This window comes from Puma concolor, chromosome B3, assembly GCF_028749965.1.
Source record: "Puma concolor isolate L17-30 chromosome B3, mPumCon1.1.hap2, whole genome shotgun sequence".
NCBI lineage: Eukaryota > Metazoa > Chordata > Mammalia > Carnivora > Felidae > Puma > Puma concolor.
In genome coordinates, this window is record NC_141672.1 from 27,867,416 (window position 1) to 27,882,379 (window position 14,964).

The 14,964-nt window shown below is 40.8% G+C and overlaps 1 protein-coding gene across 20 annotated transcripts in view; it reads right to left on the reverse strand.

Annotated features, from left to right (window-relative positions):
* Positions 1 to 14,929, reverse strand: part of TTLL5 (tubulin tyrosine ligase like 5) — a 289,561-nt gene extending 274,632 nt beyond the window's left edge. For 4 of the 20 annotated variants that reach the window (XR_015252162.1, XM_086709215.1, XM_086709207.1 and 1 more), the window contains exons 1-3: positions 14,645 to 14,921; positions 13,136 to 13,305; positions 7,040 to 7,146 (exon numbers count right to left, since the gene is read on the reverse strand). Coding sequence is in view for 18 of the 20 variants with exons in the window: in XM_086709215.1 (XP_086565341.1) it covers positions 7,040 to 7,146; positions 13,136 to 13,209 (181 nt within the window). In the remaining 2 variants the exon portion in view is untranslated. Of the gene's footprint in view, positions 1 to 7,039; positions 7,147 to 13,135; positions 13,306 to 14,644 lie in introns of all 20 variants that reach the window. The other 16 variants (XM_086709211.1, XM_086709210.1, XM_086709220.1 and 13 more) reach the window with 10 other exon arrangements.
* Between the last annotated feature and the right edge of the window lie 35 nt (positions 14,930 to 14,964).

Sequence of the window (14,964 nt, forward strand, 5' to 3'; positions counted from 1 at the left end):
TGTATATTAAATAAAAGTACTTTACCAGTGACAGATTTCCTGAATGTCACCTCAGTACTGTGGTTATACCGAGGACGCCCTGCCCTTAGGGATACATTGCTAAACAAGATATTATGGCATAAAGTACTTGAACTAATTCTCAAATGGTACAGAGAGACAAAATGTTAATAGTTGGTGAGCACGGGGAAACACTATACATGCATTCAATGTACTGTTCTTACAGCTGGTTGAGAGGTTTTTAATTTTTCTAGGTTGAATGTTTAGAAAGTGAAAGAAAATCTGGTCTCTTCATTATAACTGTGATCCCCAACATCTCCATTTCTGCGCGTGCAAAAGCCAAAGGATCATCAACGCCAGAGACCGGAAGCGCACCTGATGCCGCACCGGTTCGGCACTGGGGGCCTCACGGTGCCAGGCCATGGGGAGGGCAGTGAGGAAGGTGTGCGGAAAAACGGAGAATGACCACCTGGGGACTGCGGAAGGAGGAGGAGCAATAAGAGAAAGAGTCTGTCTCTGCAGTGTAACTGCCAAGGGTTCAAATCCTGGCTTTACCACTTCCTGCCTGCAATCATGAACAAATGATTTCTCCATGGTCAGTTTCCCCACTTGTAAAATGGGGTCGGTAATAAAGGTACTTACCTCACGGGGTAGTTCAGTTAACACACATAAAGCTTTATAACACTTGTTGCTACACAGCAGCATAAATTTTTACCAAGTAAAAATTTTCATAGAGTAAAAAAGTAAATATGTAGCAAAGTAGCTATTAACACATAGTATTACATAATAAATTATGCATTTTATGCAGCAAATTTAAAAATAAAAATGCGGGGCGCCTGGGTGGCTCATTCGGTTGAGCATCCGGCTTCGGCTCAAGTCATGATCTCACAGCTCGTGAGTTCGAGCCCCGCGTCGGGCTCTGTGCTGACAGCTCGGAGCCTGGAGCCTGCTTCAGATTCTGTGCCTCCCTCTCTCTCTCTGCCCCAACCCACTCGCATTCTGTCTCTGTCTCTCTCAAAAATAAACAAACATCAAAAAAAAAATTTTTTTTTAATTAAAATGCTATTTGTACTCTTTCTCCTACTTTTCCTAACACGGAAGAAAAATTCCATTATCACTACACTCAGTGACCACTCACAGTATGTAAGTAGTAGTCAGTGACCAACTTCCTCTAATCTATACCAGCTAACTATAAGCCAACTCCAATACTTTGCACATGCTCCAAAAGGGGAGTGCAAGAAAGATAAGGTGCAAGTGTGACTGCCGGGGATTTTAACTCACATTCATGTTCTGTGTCCAATGATGCTGATTACCAGTGTATTTTAGACCAGAGGTTATATTTTGGTGACCCAAGGGCCAAACCCATCCAGCCTGCAGACATGCTTCGTTCATTCTTTGTGGTGTTTTAAACATAAAACTGAATTAGTCACTAACCTTTTAAAACTGAAAGAATTCATATAAAAATCTAGATTTCTGGGCTTCGTTTGAAAAACCTGGCAACCCAGGGCTCTGCTCCCACGGCAAAAGTCAAACGGAGGCTTGCAACTATAAACTGAGCTAGCCCCCAACTGTCCAAGAAACAACTCCCTTATCCATATTTCCTTTCACATAAAAAGCAGCAGGGCGTGATACGGTCCTACTAGCGAACTGCCTAACATCTGATATCTGAGCCTCTAAGCATGCACCAAAAGACCGTGGAATTTTCCTCTTCTCCAACCACTCACGTGTGTACCGGGGGCAACCTAAAGTGCTAGGCCTCCTGGCAAATTCCAGGACTGACGGACAGCAGCGCAGCAAACTAAAACAAGGAACCAATAATCTAACTGTCAGTACAGAAGCACCCAGGGAGTGAGGACATGCCCTAAGAAGTTTGGTCAAAAATAGCCTGGGAAACTAGAAGGAAGATAAAACTGACTTTCTTTACTTTTAGAATTTAAGAGCAATCCTTTCAATGGCAACACAGTGTAGCTTTGCCTTACTGTCACAAAATGAGGTCTACACGTGTACTGTTGAACATGGTAGCCGCTAGCCACGTATGACTACTGGGCACGTGAAATATAACTAGTGTGACCTTTTGAAACTGAATTTTCAACGTTATTTAACTTTATTAATTTAAATTTGAAAACTGATATCTGATTCAATTACTGGAAAACGTGTTTGGAACTTGAACATATGAATTTACTTTTTCAACTATAATGTGTGGAAAATCTAACCACAGACTAAATATTTGTGATGACATATATTTTGCACCACACTGAGATGCACTCTAAGTGTAAAATACATACTATGTGTCACATATCTTTTTTTTTTTTTTTTTAATGTTTATTTATTTTTGAGAGAGAGAGACAAAGGACAAGCTGGGGAGGGGCAAAAAGCGAGGGAGACACAGAATCCAAACCAGGCTCCAAGCTCCAAACTGTCAGCACAGAGCCCGACACGGGGCTCAAACTCACAGACTGCGAGATCATGACCTGAGCCAAAGTCAGATGCTTAACTGACTGAGTCACCGAGGTGTCCCATACATGCCAAATACCTTAATGATTTTTCTATATTGAGTAAATGTGAAAATGACAATTTGTATTAAATAAAATATATATATTTTAAAGTTTATTTGGAGAGAGAGCACACTTGCACATGAGCAGAGGAGGGGCAGAGAGGGAGGGAGAAAGAATCCTAAGCAGGTTCCATGCTGTCAGTGCAGAGCCCAACGTGGGGCTTGATCTCATGAACCATGAGATCACGACCTGAGCAAAAATCAAGAGTCGGACACTTAGCCAACTGAGCCACCCAGATGCCCCAAAATAAAATATATTATTAAAACTAATTTCACCTATTTCTATTTTTTTTTTAATAAGGCCACTGGAAAACTTACATATCTAGCTTGCATCATATTTCTATTGGACAGTGCTAGTCTACACAAATGCAAACTGACATTTTGCAAACTGAGGAACCTGACAAATTCAGAGACAAATGATAAAACGATGCTGGGGCGCCTGGGCGGCTCAGTCAATTAAGCGTCTGACTTCGGCTCAGGTCACGATCTTGCGATTTGTGAGCTCGAGCCTCGTGTTGGGCTCTATGCTGACAGCTTGGAGCCTGAAGCCTGCTTGGGATTCTGTGTCTTCCTATCTCTCTGCTCCTCCCCCCATCATGCTCTCTCTCAAAAATAAAATAAAATAAATTAATTAGTTAAATTAAAAAAAAAAAATGATGCTTCCTTCTAGGAATGGATTACCTTAAACTGCAAATATCTCTATTGTCTCTAGAATGCAATCCATTTACATGTTCAAAGTATATACAATTTTGAAAAAAAATGGATATAGTAAGGAAAAAATATATTTCTGGAATACAGCAATATTGTACAAAAAGTATTAACAATAAATACAATGAAACATTTACCAGATAAAAGAAAAAAATAAGACTGGCATCTAACACTCTAAGATCAACAGAAGATAACTAATCCCCCAGAAACTTCTCAAGGGGATTTAAACACAGGATTATGATCTGAGCAGATCTATGTCAGCTATTTAAGAAAGAAAGAAAAAAAAAAAAAGACCCAGAGAATTTAACAATTCAGAAATCTGAGGCAGCAACCAGAAAACTCATTCAAATTGTTCTTTTCATAAAGGACTATGCAAAAAATCACGATACCTCAAAGAATTGGGAAGATACAGAAAATTCGAAAACAAAGTTTGAGAAAAAAGTTCAGTGGCCTTTTCTTTAATCACAAGTATGTGGAAAGGGGGAAACAAGACATATACGTTCTAAAAATGCAAGGACTGGTTGAATAATGGAATGACAACACTGATGGACACTAATTCCCAGTAAACCCTGGATACTCTAAAAAAGGAAAGGTCTGCCTATTGCCATGGCATACAGAGATGCATGTATGTGACAAGCAGACCAAAAGAAGTATGTTTGGGGGAGATTACTTACTTCTGTTGTTTGTACCCACCTTTGATGTTTTAACTCCAATCATGATGACAGGGAGTTTCTTTGCAAATGTTAGCAAATCTTTAGTTCTTCCAAATTCAGAGAACATGAATGAACCATATCCCTTTAAGTGGTAACCTAGCAACTTGCTGAAGGGATTAGAACAAGACCCTTGGGGAGGGAGGAGGATTCAAATCCCAGAAGCAGGTGTTCACTGTCCTCTGAACTCCTAGCTTATTATGGAGCAAGGACAGACCTTAAAGTCATTTCAAACTAGAACAGATCCTGTTCAACAAGTGAAATTAAGTAGCACAAGTTTTGAGTGCCTACTATGTGCCAAATATTAAATGATCTCATCAATTCTTACAATGCCTGCAAGGTAGCTATGATCTCCACTTCACTAATAATAAAACAGGTCAAGAGAGTTTAAGTGATTTGCCCCAGACTCACAGCTAGTAAATACCAAAGCTGGGATTTGAACCGGTAACTACAAACCCATGTACAGACTCTTTCCACTATAACACACAACAGTTCTGACCCATGGTACTGTAACCTCTGAAGACAAGCTACAGGCTAACCCAGGAGTCAGAGCACTACTGAAAATCAAAGAAGAGTGGAGAATAGAAAAACAATAGAGAAAGTAAGCAAAATTAAAAGTTGGCTCCTTAAAATGATCAAAATTGACAAACCTCTAGCTAGCTTGAAAAAAGAGATTCTAATTACTAAAAGCAGAAATGAAATGGGGACATTACTATTGACCTTACAGAAATAAAAAGGATTATAGAATACTATGAAATAAATAAATAAATAAATAAATAAATAAATAAATAAATAAATAAATACTATGAATATTCGTATGCCAACAAATAAGATAAACTAAATGGACAAAAACTGAAAACACATGAACTACCAAAACTGACTCAATACAAAATGCAAAATATGAATACATACATAACAAGTAGAGGCTGAATCAGGAATAACCCTCCCAATAAAGAAAAGCCCAGACTAGATGGATTCTCTCTCTCCCTCTTTCTCTCAAAATAAATAAATAAAAATGGGGCACCTGGGTAGCTCAGTCAGTTAAGCCTCGGACTCTTGCTTTTGGCTCAGGTCATGATCTTACGGTTAGTAGGTTCGAGTCCCATGTCAGGCTTCACGCTGACAGTGCAGAGCCTGCTTGGGATTCTCTCTCCCCCTCTCTCTCTTCCCCTCCCTCACCCGCTCTCTGTCTTCCTGTCTCTCTCTCTCTCTCTCAAAATAAATGAATAAACTTGAAAGAAAGAAAGAAAGAAAGAAAGAAAGAAAGAAAGAAAGAAAGAAAGAAAGAAAGAAAAGGCATCCAGGTTGGAAAGAAGAAGTGAAATTAGTGTGGTATGTTACATTGATTGACTTTTGTATGTTGAACCATCCTTGTATTCCTGAGAGAAATCCCACTTGGTGACGGTATAGTCCTTTTAATATGCTGTTTGATTTGCTTTGCTGGTATTCTGTTGAGGATATTTGCATGTGTATTCATAAGGGATTTTGACTGTAGTTTTGTTTTCTTGTGATGTCTTATTCTGGATTTGGTATCAGAGTAATGCTGGCCTCATATAATGAGCTCCTTCCTCTTCCTTGGAAGAGTTTGAGAAGGATTGGTGGTGTTGATTCTTTAAATGTTTGATAGAATTCACTAGCGAATCCATCTAGCAGAAGAATTTGGGAATTGTGTATCTGATAAGGGTCTAGTATCTAGAATGTTTAAGAACTCATAACTCAACAACAAAAAGTCGAGCAACCCAAATCAAAAATAGGCAAAGGCTTTGAATAGACGTTTCTCTAAAGAAGATATACAAATGGCCAAGAAGCACATGAAAAGATGCTCAATGTCATTAGTCATTAGGGATATAAAAATCAAAACCTCAGTAAGATACCACTTCACCCCCACTAATACAGCTATCATCTAAAAAACAGAAAATAACAATTGTCAGTGAGGATGTGGAGAAAATGGAACCCTCCTACATCGCTGATGCAGAATTGTGTAGACACTATGGAATCTCCTCTGGCAGTTCTTTAAGAAGTGAAACATAGAATTACCATAAGATCTAGCAATTCCATTCCTAGCTATAGACCCAGAAGAATTGAAAACAGGTGTCCAGGGGCGCCTGGGTGGCGCAGTCGGTTGAGCGTCCGACTTCAGCCAGGTCGCGATCTCGCGGTCCGTGAGTTCGAGCCCCGCGTCGGGCTCTGGGCTGATGGCTCGGAGCCTGAAGCCTGTTTCCGATTCTGTGTCTCCCTCTCTCTCTGCCCCTCCCCCATTCATGCTCTGTCTCTCTCTGTCCCAAAAATAAATCAACGTTGAAAAAAAAAAAAAAATTAAAAAAAAAAAAAAAAGAAAACAGGTGTCCAAACAAAAACTCATAGATGAATCTTCAGAGCAGCACTGTTCACAATAGCCAAAAGGTGGAAACAACCACCAACTGATCCATCAACTGATGAATGGATAAACAAAATATGGCATTTCATGAAAAGGAATGAAGTACGGATACATGCTCAACATGGATGAACCTTAAAAACACTATGCTAAGTGAAAAAAGCCAGACACAGAAGACTACATTCTGTCTGAGTGGATTTGTACAAAATGTCCAGAACAGGCAAATCGCTAGAGACAGAAAGCAGATGAGCAGTTACTAGCTGCTGGGGTAAGGGGTAATAGGGAGTGACTGCTTAATGGATACAGGGTTTACTTTAGGATGATGAAAAATGTTCTGGAACTAGATCGTGGTGAGGGTTGTACAATAGTGTGACTGTACTAAACGCCACTGAATTGTACACTCTGAAATGGTCAGAAGGGTACATTTCGTTTTGTATATTTTACCACAAAGAATAACAATAACGCACATACGCATAATTCTGAAGACAAAATTCAAAGAAGAAAAGCAACTTAAAATGCAGAAAATTTAAGAAATTACACATAATCCTTTCGGGCATAAAAAAAAAAAAAAAAAAAAGCTACATTTTTCTTGTGACCAAGGCCCTTTTCCTACTTACATGTGATATCAACTTCTGCAAGACAAGGGTACAGGGGCCATGCCCAGCCCTGCCCTCTGTGGGGGGACGTCATACCTACCGCCAATGACTCGAATATTGTTGTCCTTTGTCAGAATAGCCTCAGCATGGAATACCAAAACTGGAATTCTCCTGCAGCCTCCGGTCCACATGATACACGGATGATCCCTACAGCCGTAACAAAAGGTTTTCATTAACTGACAGCTCAAAGTCTGAATTAACCACTGACGCAGATCGCCGTGGTTTGCTGCTTAGCAACTTTCCCTCTGCCTGGAACAAGAACCCCAAATGCCCTATGGGAAACCATTCATCTCCCATTCTTAGCCATGTGCTCTATTTACGATTAACTCCCTCCCTGCTCCAGGGACGGGCTTTGATTGGCCTCAGCCATTCAGGGCCTTCACCCCTCAGTTCTAGTTACTGGATCGGGGATGAGCACATAAACCCACTGGAGCCAGTGAGTGTCAGAAGATATGTTGTGAGACCCTCTAGAAGAAAGCTTCTTCCTTTCTCTTCTAGAGCAGCTGCAGGAGAGATGGCTTCTTCCCCTTGACGGTGTAAGAGAATGAGGTCTCCAAGTACAACTGTCATTTTGTATCCTTGAGGGAAGAGCCTGGAGCTGTCAGTAAAGGAGGAAGTCAGTGAAAACCTCATTCAAAGAATGAGAGACACGAAATCCTGAGAAGCAAACGTGCAGCTGCAGAATCAAGTCTTTCCCGAATATGGGTTAATAAATTCTCTTTATGGGGGATAGCGGGAAAAAAAATTTTTTTAATAAAAAAATAAATTCCCTTGGGGCGCCTGGGTGGCGCAGTCGGTTAAGCGTCCGACTTCAGCCAGGTCACGATCTCGCGGTCCGGGAGTTCGAGCCCCGCGTCAGGCTCTGGGCTGATGGCTCAGAGCCTGGAGCCTGTTTCCGATTCTGTGTCTCCCTCTCTCTCTGCCCATCCCCTGTTCATGCTCTGTCTCTCTCTGTCCCAAAAATAAATAAATGTTAAAAAAATAAATAAATAAATAAATAAATTCCCTTTATTATTTAAGACAATTTATGTTTTAATCCCCAGCATGTATAAAGAATCCTAATATACAGCATTCACAATAACTTATATACCCTTTTATACTCTACAGTCCCTTTTTAAGCCAATTTGATGACGCATCCTAAGATTCTGAGCCAGGAACCCAAAATTAATACAAGCGCTCCAATTAAAATCACGTATTTTAAAGCAAGCCTATACAAAATGGAGTAATATTTCTCTCCAGAAAAGGATCTCTGACTTTACTCTCTTCCTCTATCCTCAGGAAATCTCTGTTTAATCAATCTCAGACAGATGTACATTTACTCAAAGATTAGGAAAATCTTCAACCTCCTTTGTGCAAGGAGTTAGGAGGGAAAGAAATGACCGAGTCCCTACTATGTGCCAGGAATAAGAGCTTTCATATGCTATCTCACTTAATCCTCTTACCCACACTAGGAACTGGGGGGGAAAAAAGGGTGTCTCAGAGAGGTTAAGTGATTTGCTGAAGGCCACACAGCTGGTTAAGTAAGGGAAGACGTACCTGAACCCAAGTGTCTGCCTGGGCTCTTTCCCTGTTTCCATCTCCCTAATCACACTTCAGTGATGTTTCGTATATGGAACAACTTAAACCTAACAGTTTGGGAACCTAAACTAATCAATTCCTTAAACAGAATAAGATCCATTTAGCCAAAATTTGGGCCGCTCTCAAAAACTTACATGACCACACCTCTTTAAGAAAGGTCACACTACAAATCTCAGAGCCAAGTCAGACCCTCCCAACCCATGTTTAAAAAGATGCCCATTTTGAATGCACAGGCTGCCAGGCAGACTTGAGACTTTGGATGAGCTGCCAAAGTGTTTTAGCAAAAAAGCAAAGAACACCGTACCTAGTTCATTTCCTGTTTTCTAGAAATGGAATGTGGATGCTTACTGCTCCTACTTTTTAACTTGGGGGCCAGTGCCCATTTGTAAGAAAAGGTATTTATCAGGGGCACTTTTTAGCAAGAAGGATTTTTTTGTGGTTTGCTTGCTTTTTAATCTTAAACACCTGTAAAAGGTGGGCACGGGGCCAGATGATTCCTAGGATCTCTTCCAACTGTAATTTTTCTACTATATTTCTAAGTCAGAGGATAGAGAAAAACTAGGCAGCCTAAACAGCAAAGTCTTGGACAGAAAGTCTGTAAATGATGCAAAGTTCCTCGTGAATCTAGCACTAGCTACAAACTGGCACCACTCTGCCTTCCCGCTTATAAACAATGGATCACTGCTCCAAGTTAAAACGCGTGACAAGAGTCAGGAACTCAAGAAACACATACAAGGCTAAGAACAGCCAACGCCCTAACTATGCTATTTGTGGAAAACCAAATCCCTGATGGAAAAATCCTTCCACTTACAACCTATGAAAAGATAAAAGAGGTGGCAGACACGTAATGAATTCAGCAGGTCAACTAAAACACACTTAAGGCAGACGCTATGTCGTCTTTAAAAGCATGCTCCCGCCAGGTGGTGCTAAAGGCAAAAGATTCAAAACGGTCAGGAAACTGAAAATCGGGACTTTAAATTTTCATTCACACCAGAAAAAGGTCTACATTAAGAAAATACGCTCTTAGAGACATGAACGAACACACAAGACTTGGATGACTACCGAAGCAGAAGGTTTGAAGGTTCACTTTACTGAAAGCTTAACAACGTCTTGGTTCTTAAAAAACAATTTCATGAGGCATATATATTATTTACTCCTGGGATCTGGCCTACATAATTCAAAGCTTCTATGCCTTATTCATACCAGTGCCCCTGCTGGAAATGCCTTCGTCATTTCTGTTCATTTAGCCCTACCCTTAAGGCCCAGTTCATCTCACCATCTCCATAAAGCCTTTCCCACCTCCTCCAGCCCACAGTGACGCCTTCTTTCTCGGAATTCCTATAGTACTCACTGTAGAATCATCTGTCGATGATCTTTTTTTCCCCATGTGTTATGTCGACGAACTGACATAAAGCTGGCTTTTATGATAGGAATTAAAATTATTTATTTAGTGCCTTAAGAAACCTTGTATCTAATCCTTTCACATCTCCAGATAAATCTAGCAAATACAGAAAAAGAGCCCCTTTAAATTCACTATTTGAAATAATGCCATGCAAAATAAGGACTGCCTGGACAGTTTCTAGCCCTGAAGTCCAGGACTGCCAGGCATGAACTCTTTAACACGGCCTTGGGATCTGAGCAGATCGACGATATGACCATGGAGATACATCTTTGGATTAAATCAACGCCCTTAGATGATTTATGGCCTTATAACTTCCAAAACTTTAAAAATGAAAGCGTATCACTCCAAGTGTGAACAAGACTGGCTTAAGATTCCTAAAGTATAAAACGTCTGATAGATAAGACATGAGCTGCTGGAACATTAACAGTCAAAAGTCAACAGGGGTTTGAAAGGAAGAAGAGCAAAAAAATCCATGAAATTGGATTGGGATGGGGAATGACACCTGTATTTTCACTACCTTCTACTAGAAACTTAACCTTTCTCAACTATGAAGGTGGGCAACCTAGCCCAGTGGTACGAGTGTCATCTGTGCCTTTGAGTCTGTCTGAAATTAGAGACTTTTTCTACCGTATCACACAGGGGTTGCAGATACCTAAAAATATCATTTACATTTATCACTTAGAGTAGTTATTAACCTTGCCACGAGATCACCTGTGGTCAGTCTTCCTCATCCGACATGAAGCTGGACAACAATTTGGTAGGTCCCACAAAGCAATCAGTCAGCTGCCAGATGGTGACACATCACAGTGGTGGTCCAGACAACCAAGATGCTTCCCAATATTCCCCACTTATAAATGCTAACAAAGACTACCCGACAGAGTGATGAGCTCGTGCAAACTGAGCAAAAACAGTCTTCACGCTGCGGTCTTTGGAAAATGGAATTTAACTTACCCACGTTTCAGATGAATAATCTTGTTATTTAATGCATCAGTGAAAAAGCACTTATCACTACACTGTGTCACAAGTTTGGGTTTTTTAATCTTAAGAACTGCCTTCAATGTAATTGGTACTATTTTTAATGATATATATTTTAAGCACCTAAAAATATTATTCTGATAAGGGATACATGGCATAGAAAAACGTTAAGAACCCCTGATCCAAGGTGATCTAAAGCATAAAGTCTCCATTTATTCCTTCATTCAGTCACTCAGTCAACAAGTATTTACTGAGTACCTACTATAATATTAGGTTGAACCATCTGAAACTGTCAATATTTTACTGTTTTTGACCTATCAAAACAGCAATTTCATAGAGTTCAATCTAATACTCATCAGGTCCAACCCTTAAGCCCACTAATAAAAGAAATAGTCATGAAGTAAAAGAATGATCTTGAGGGGTGCCTGGGTGGCTCAGTCGGTTGAGCATCCGACTTCGGCTCAGGTCATGATCTCACGGTTTGTGGGTTCGAGCCCCGTATCCAGCTCTGTGCTAAGAGCGCAGAGCCTGGAGCCTGTTTCAGATTCTGTGTCTCCCTCTCTGCCCCTCCCCCACTCGCACTCTGTCTCATTCTGTCTCTCAAAAATAAATAAATGTAAAAACAAAATTTTTTTTATATGATCTTGAAATCAGAAAGACTGATGCTTGCAGCAAAAGTTAAATTTTGTGAAACAGGTAAGCAACAGCACACAGAAAGCAAAAAGTCACAAGAAGCTAAAGTGACTAGAGGGAATTATCCATTTAATTATCCTGAATAAGACTGACCCAAATATAATGTTAAATCTCTATTTTTTCTATGACCTAACAGTGATGAGAAGCCTCTCTCCAAAGCTTTATGAATGCTTCAGTAATTTTTTGTAGTCATATTAAATAATGTAACCTTCTACTTTATAGTAAGAAATCCACTTTAAATTCAATATTAAAGCCAGTACGAATAATGCCTTAACATTTGTATGGCACTTTATCATTTATAAAGTAGTTTCCTACATATCATTCTATTTGATTCTAATCATACCTCTACAAAATAGCCTGGGAGATATTATCCCCACTTTCCAGGTTACATAGCATACAAGTACCCAAGGAGACTCACAGAGAATCTTTAAAAACGAATCTTAACTTCGAGTCGCACTCTCTCTTTGTCCTCTGTGCCAAATAATAATGTTAAAGGAGGCAAAACAGCAAAGTGCCTCAAAATCCTGGAAAACTGGGTCTGAATCTCAATCCATCACTTACTCCCCCTGAATCCCTGAAAAAGTTCTTTGATATTTGCATGGCTGAGCTTCATCAAGTGGGAATAATAACGTGTTCAGATTAAATGAGATACATCAGTTAAAGCCCTTACCGTCATCTATGCTAAATGATAAGCTGCACTTATCACCGTCGTTCATTATTATTATTATGAGAATCCAGCAGTCAAAAAACTTGACTCTTACCCAAAAGAACTCAGGAAAGCAGTGTGGTTCAATGGACACAGCACAGGTTACAGAATTCTAATGTACTGCCCCACAGTTACTCTGGTAAGTTACTTGACCTCTCTATATACTATCATTCTATGGTTGTAAAAGCTTTTGAGAAAATAATATAACCTATCTCACAGAGTTTGGAGGCCTGCTTTGCTTTAATGTCTACAAATGTCAAAATCTCCTATGTTACAAGCTCCAATCAAGAGTATACAAAGAGCAACATCTAGAGCCAATGTTCACTCCTGAGCCCAGAAACAAAGCCTTATCTCATTTCAGATAGCTAAGGGTAACCAACTAATAAAATCTTGAATTAGATTATGGTTAGAACAAGAGACTCTTAAATACAAAGGACAAACTGAGGGTTGATGGGGGGGTGGGGGGGAGAGAGGGGAAAATGGGTGATGGGCATGGAGGAGGGCACTTGTTGGGATGAGCACCGGGTGTTGTATGTAAGCAATGAACCATGAGAATCTACACCCAAAACCAAGAGCACACTGTCTCCTGTATGTTAGCCAATTTGACAATAAGTTATAAAAAAAAAAAAAAAAAAAAAAAAAGAAAAAAAAATCGTGGTCAGAAACTAAAACCAGAGTCAGGCTATACCGAAAGAAGGACTAGGTAAAAGAAGGTATAAGTAAAAGAGAATTCTTTTCCACCCTAAAGGCAAAGGGTCAAAAGCAAGCTTGCTCTTACTTACTCTTGGCTTACCACCTCCTCATCCTCTGAGGATGATGCTGTCTCCTCCAGGTCCCGGGCCATCACGACTGGCATTTCCTTTAGGGTTTGTCATGCAGTCAGCAGACGGGGGGCCTCAGAGACCTTTCCTTGCAGATTCACTGGATCAAACAATTTAGGTGGCACTGATTCCTGCAAGAAAGCCAAATGATTCGAAACACAACAGGGTTGTCTGTTTGTTGGTTATTGCTATTAATCTTCCAAGTCTAAAAAAACGAATATTTACCTAAATGGTGCCCAACCTCTGGAAGCTTACCTTCTCTCACAGTGCCCCACTAATGCCACAAAAATCAAAATTTTTTTCCAAACATACTGTCTGTCCTCTGTGCATTTAGAGAGCTGCTATTAAAAAATAATAATAAAATAAAAAGCTCTTATTAAGTTTGAGCTTCTCATTTTTCTTTTACATACTAAATCTAATAAGACTTAGCTCTTAGAAAAGTCTGAGATAGGTGGTCGATTGCCTAAAACATAGACTCCTTGCTTAGAAAAACCTGATCTGGGTTAAAAATAAAAACTCAAGATTTACGATCCTTGAAATTATTTCTTTAGACTCTATGACAAGCACACAGGTAAAATGCCCTCATGTTTCCACTAAAATAAACTCAACCACTAAACTAAAAGATTAATATATTCTCCTGAATCAAGGTCATAAATAGCTGGAAAAAAAAAAAAAAAAACACTGTCCTTTCAAACACTCAAAAATTATTCTCCCTTACTAAAAATCACAAACTATGATCTGAATCTCGCAAAGGCATTAAAATTAGGATATTTCTAACTTAAAATATGTTTTCATAGTAAAAAGTACGTTTGTTGGGTGTTTAGGGCTGAAATGGAAATTACAGATATAGAAAATGAAAATGTTTAAATGACCATAACCCTATCACTCAGAGATAATCATCTGATGTCGATCTTTGCAAATCTTATTTTTCTATGCATTCATATACACATATAAGATCGTAAACAGGACAAAAACCCGTGGATCCCGATAATGATCCCTACAGATCTTCAGCGGAATGGGCACGATCTAATAACTTCAAAGGCGTTCTCAGGGGATTCCCAACGGGATTTCTCGATCTTTCCCAAAATGTTGGGAAGTCCTTTAAATTAAAACGAAACAAACAAGACCTCCAAGCGAGGAACGGATGCCAAACCTGTCGCAGGCTGCCAGCAGAGTGGAGAGAGACACGGAGATCGGAAGAAGATTAAGGACAACTCGCTCAAGAAGCGTCCTCGCCCTAAATGGATCAGCCCCTCAGCCCCACCCCCGGCTCACCCCAATCCCAGGTAGGTCCTCAGATGCTCCCCACGGAAAGGACAGGGGCGACTCCGCCGCAGCGATTCAGCCCAGCGCGCCCGGAAGCCAACAGCTGCTCCCAGACTTCAAGAGGGAAGTGCAGCAGCTGGCGCCCGCCCAGACCCGGGAGCTCACCTCCCTCCGGTAGGGAAGCGCGCCGGCGCAGGCGTTTACCTGTCTCATCTTCCCATGGCTCGGAGCCAGCGGGCGGGGACCGCGCTCTGCGCCTACCACCCTCTCCTCCTTCCCCAGCCGGGCTCACGGCCGCCGCCGACGGCTGCTTCCCCCGTTACTACAACAACCAACAAGCAACCGCCCGCTGGGAGCCACTGCGCAGGCGCCCGCCACCCCGCGCTGAAAACGCTCGACTTCGGGCGCGAAGGAATTTCGTCACCGCGGCGCAGCGTGGGCGCAGAGCTTTGCCCTCAACAGAAGTCTTGAGTTGTTTTTTCCGCTCTTTTCCCCTCCACTCCTAAGGGGTTGACTCAGCCGCG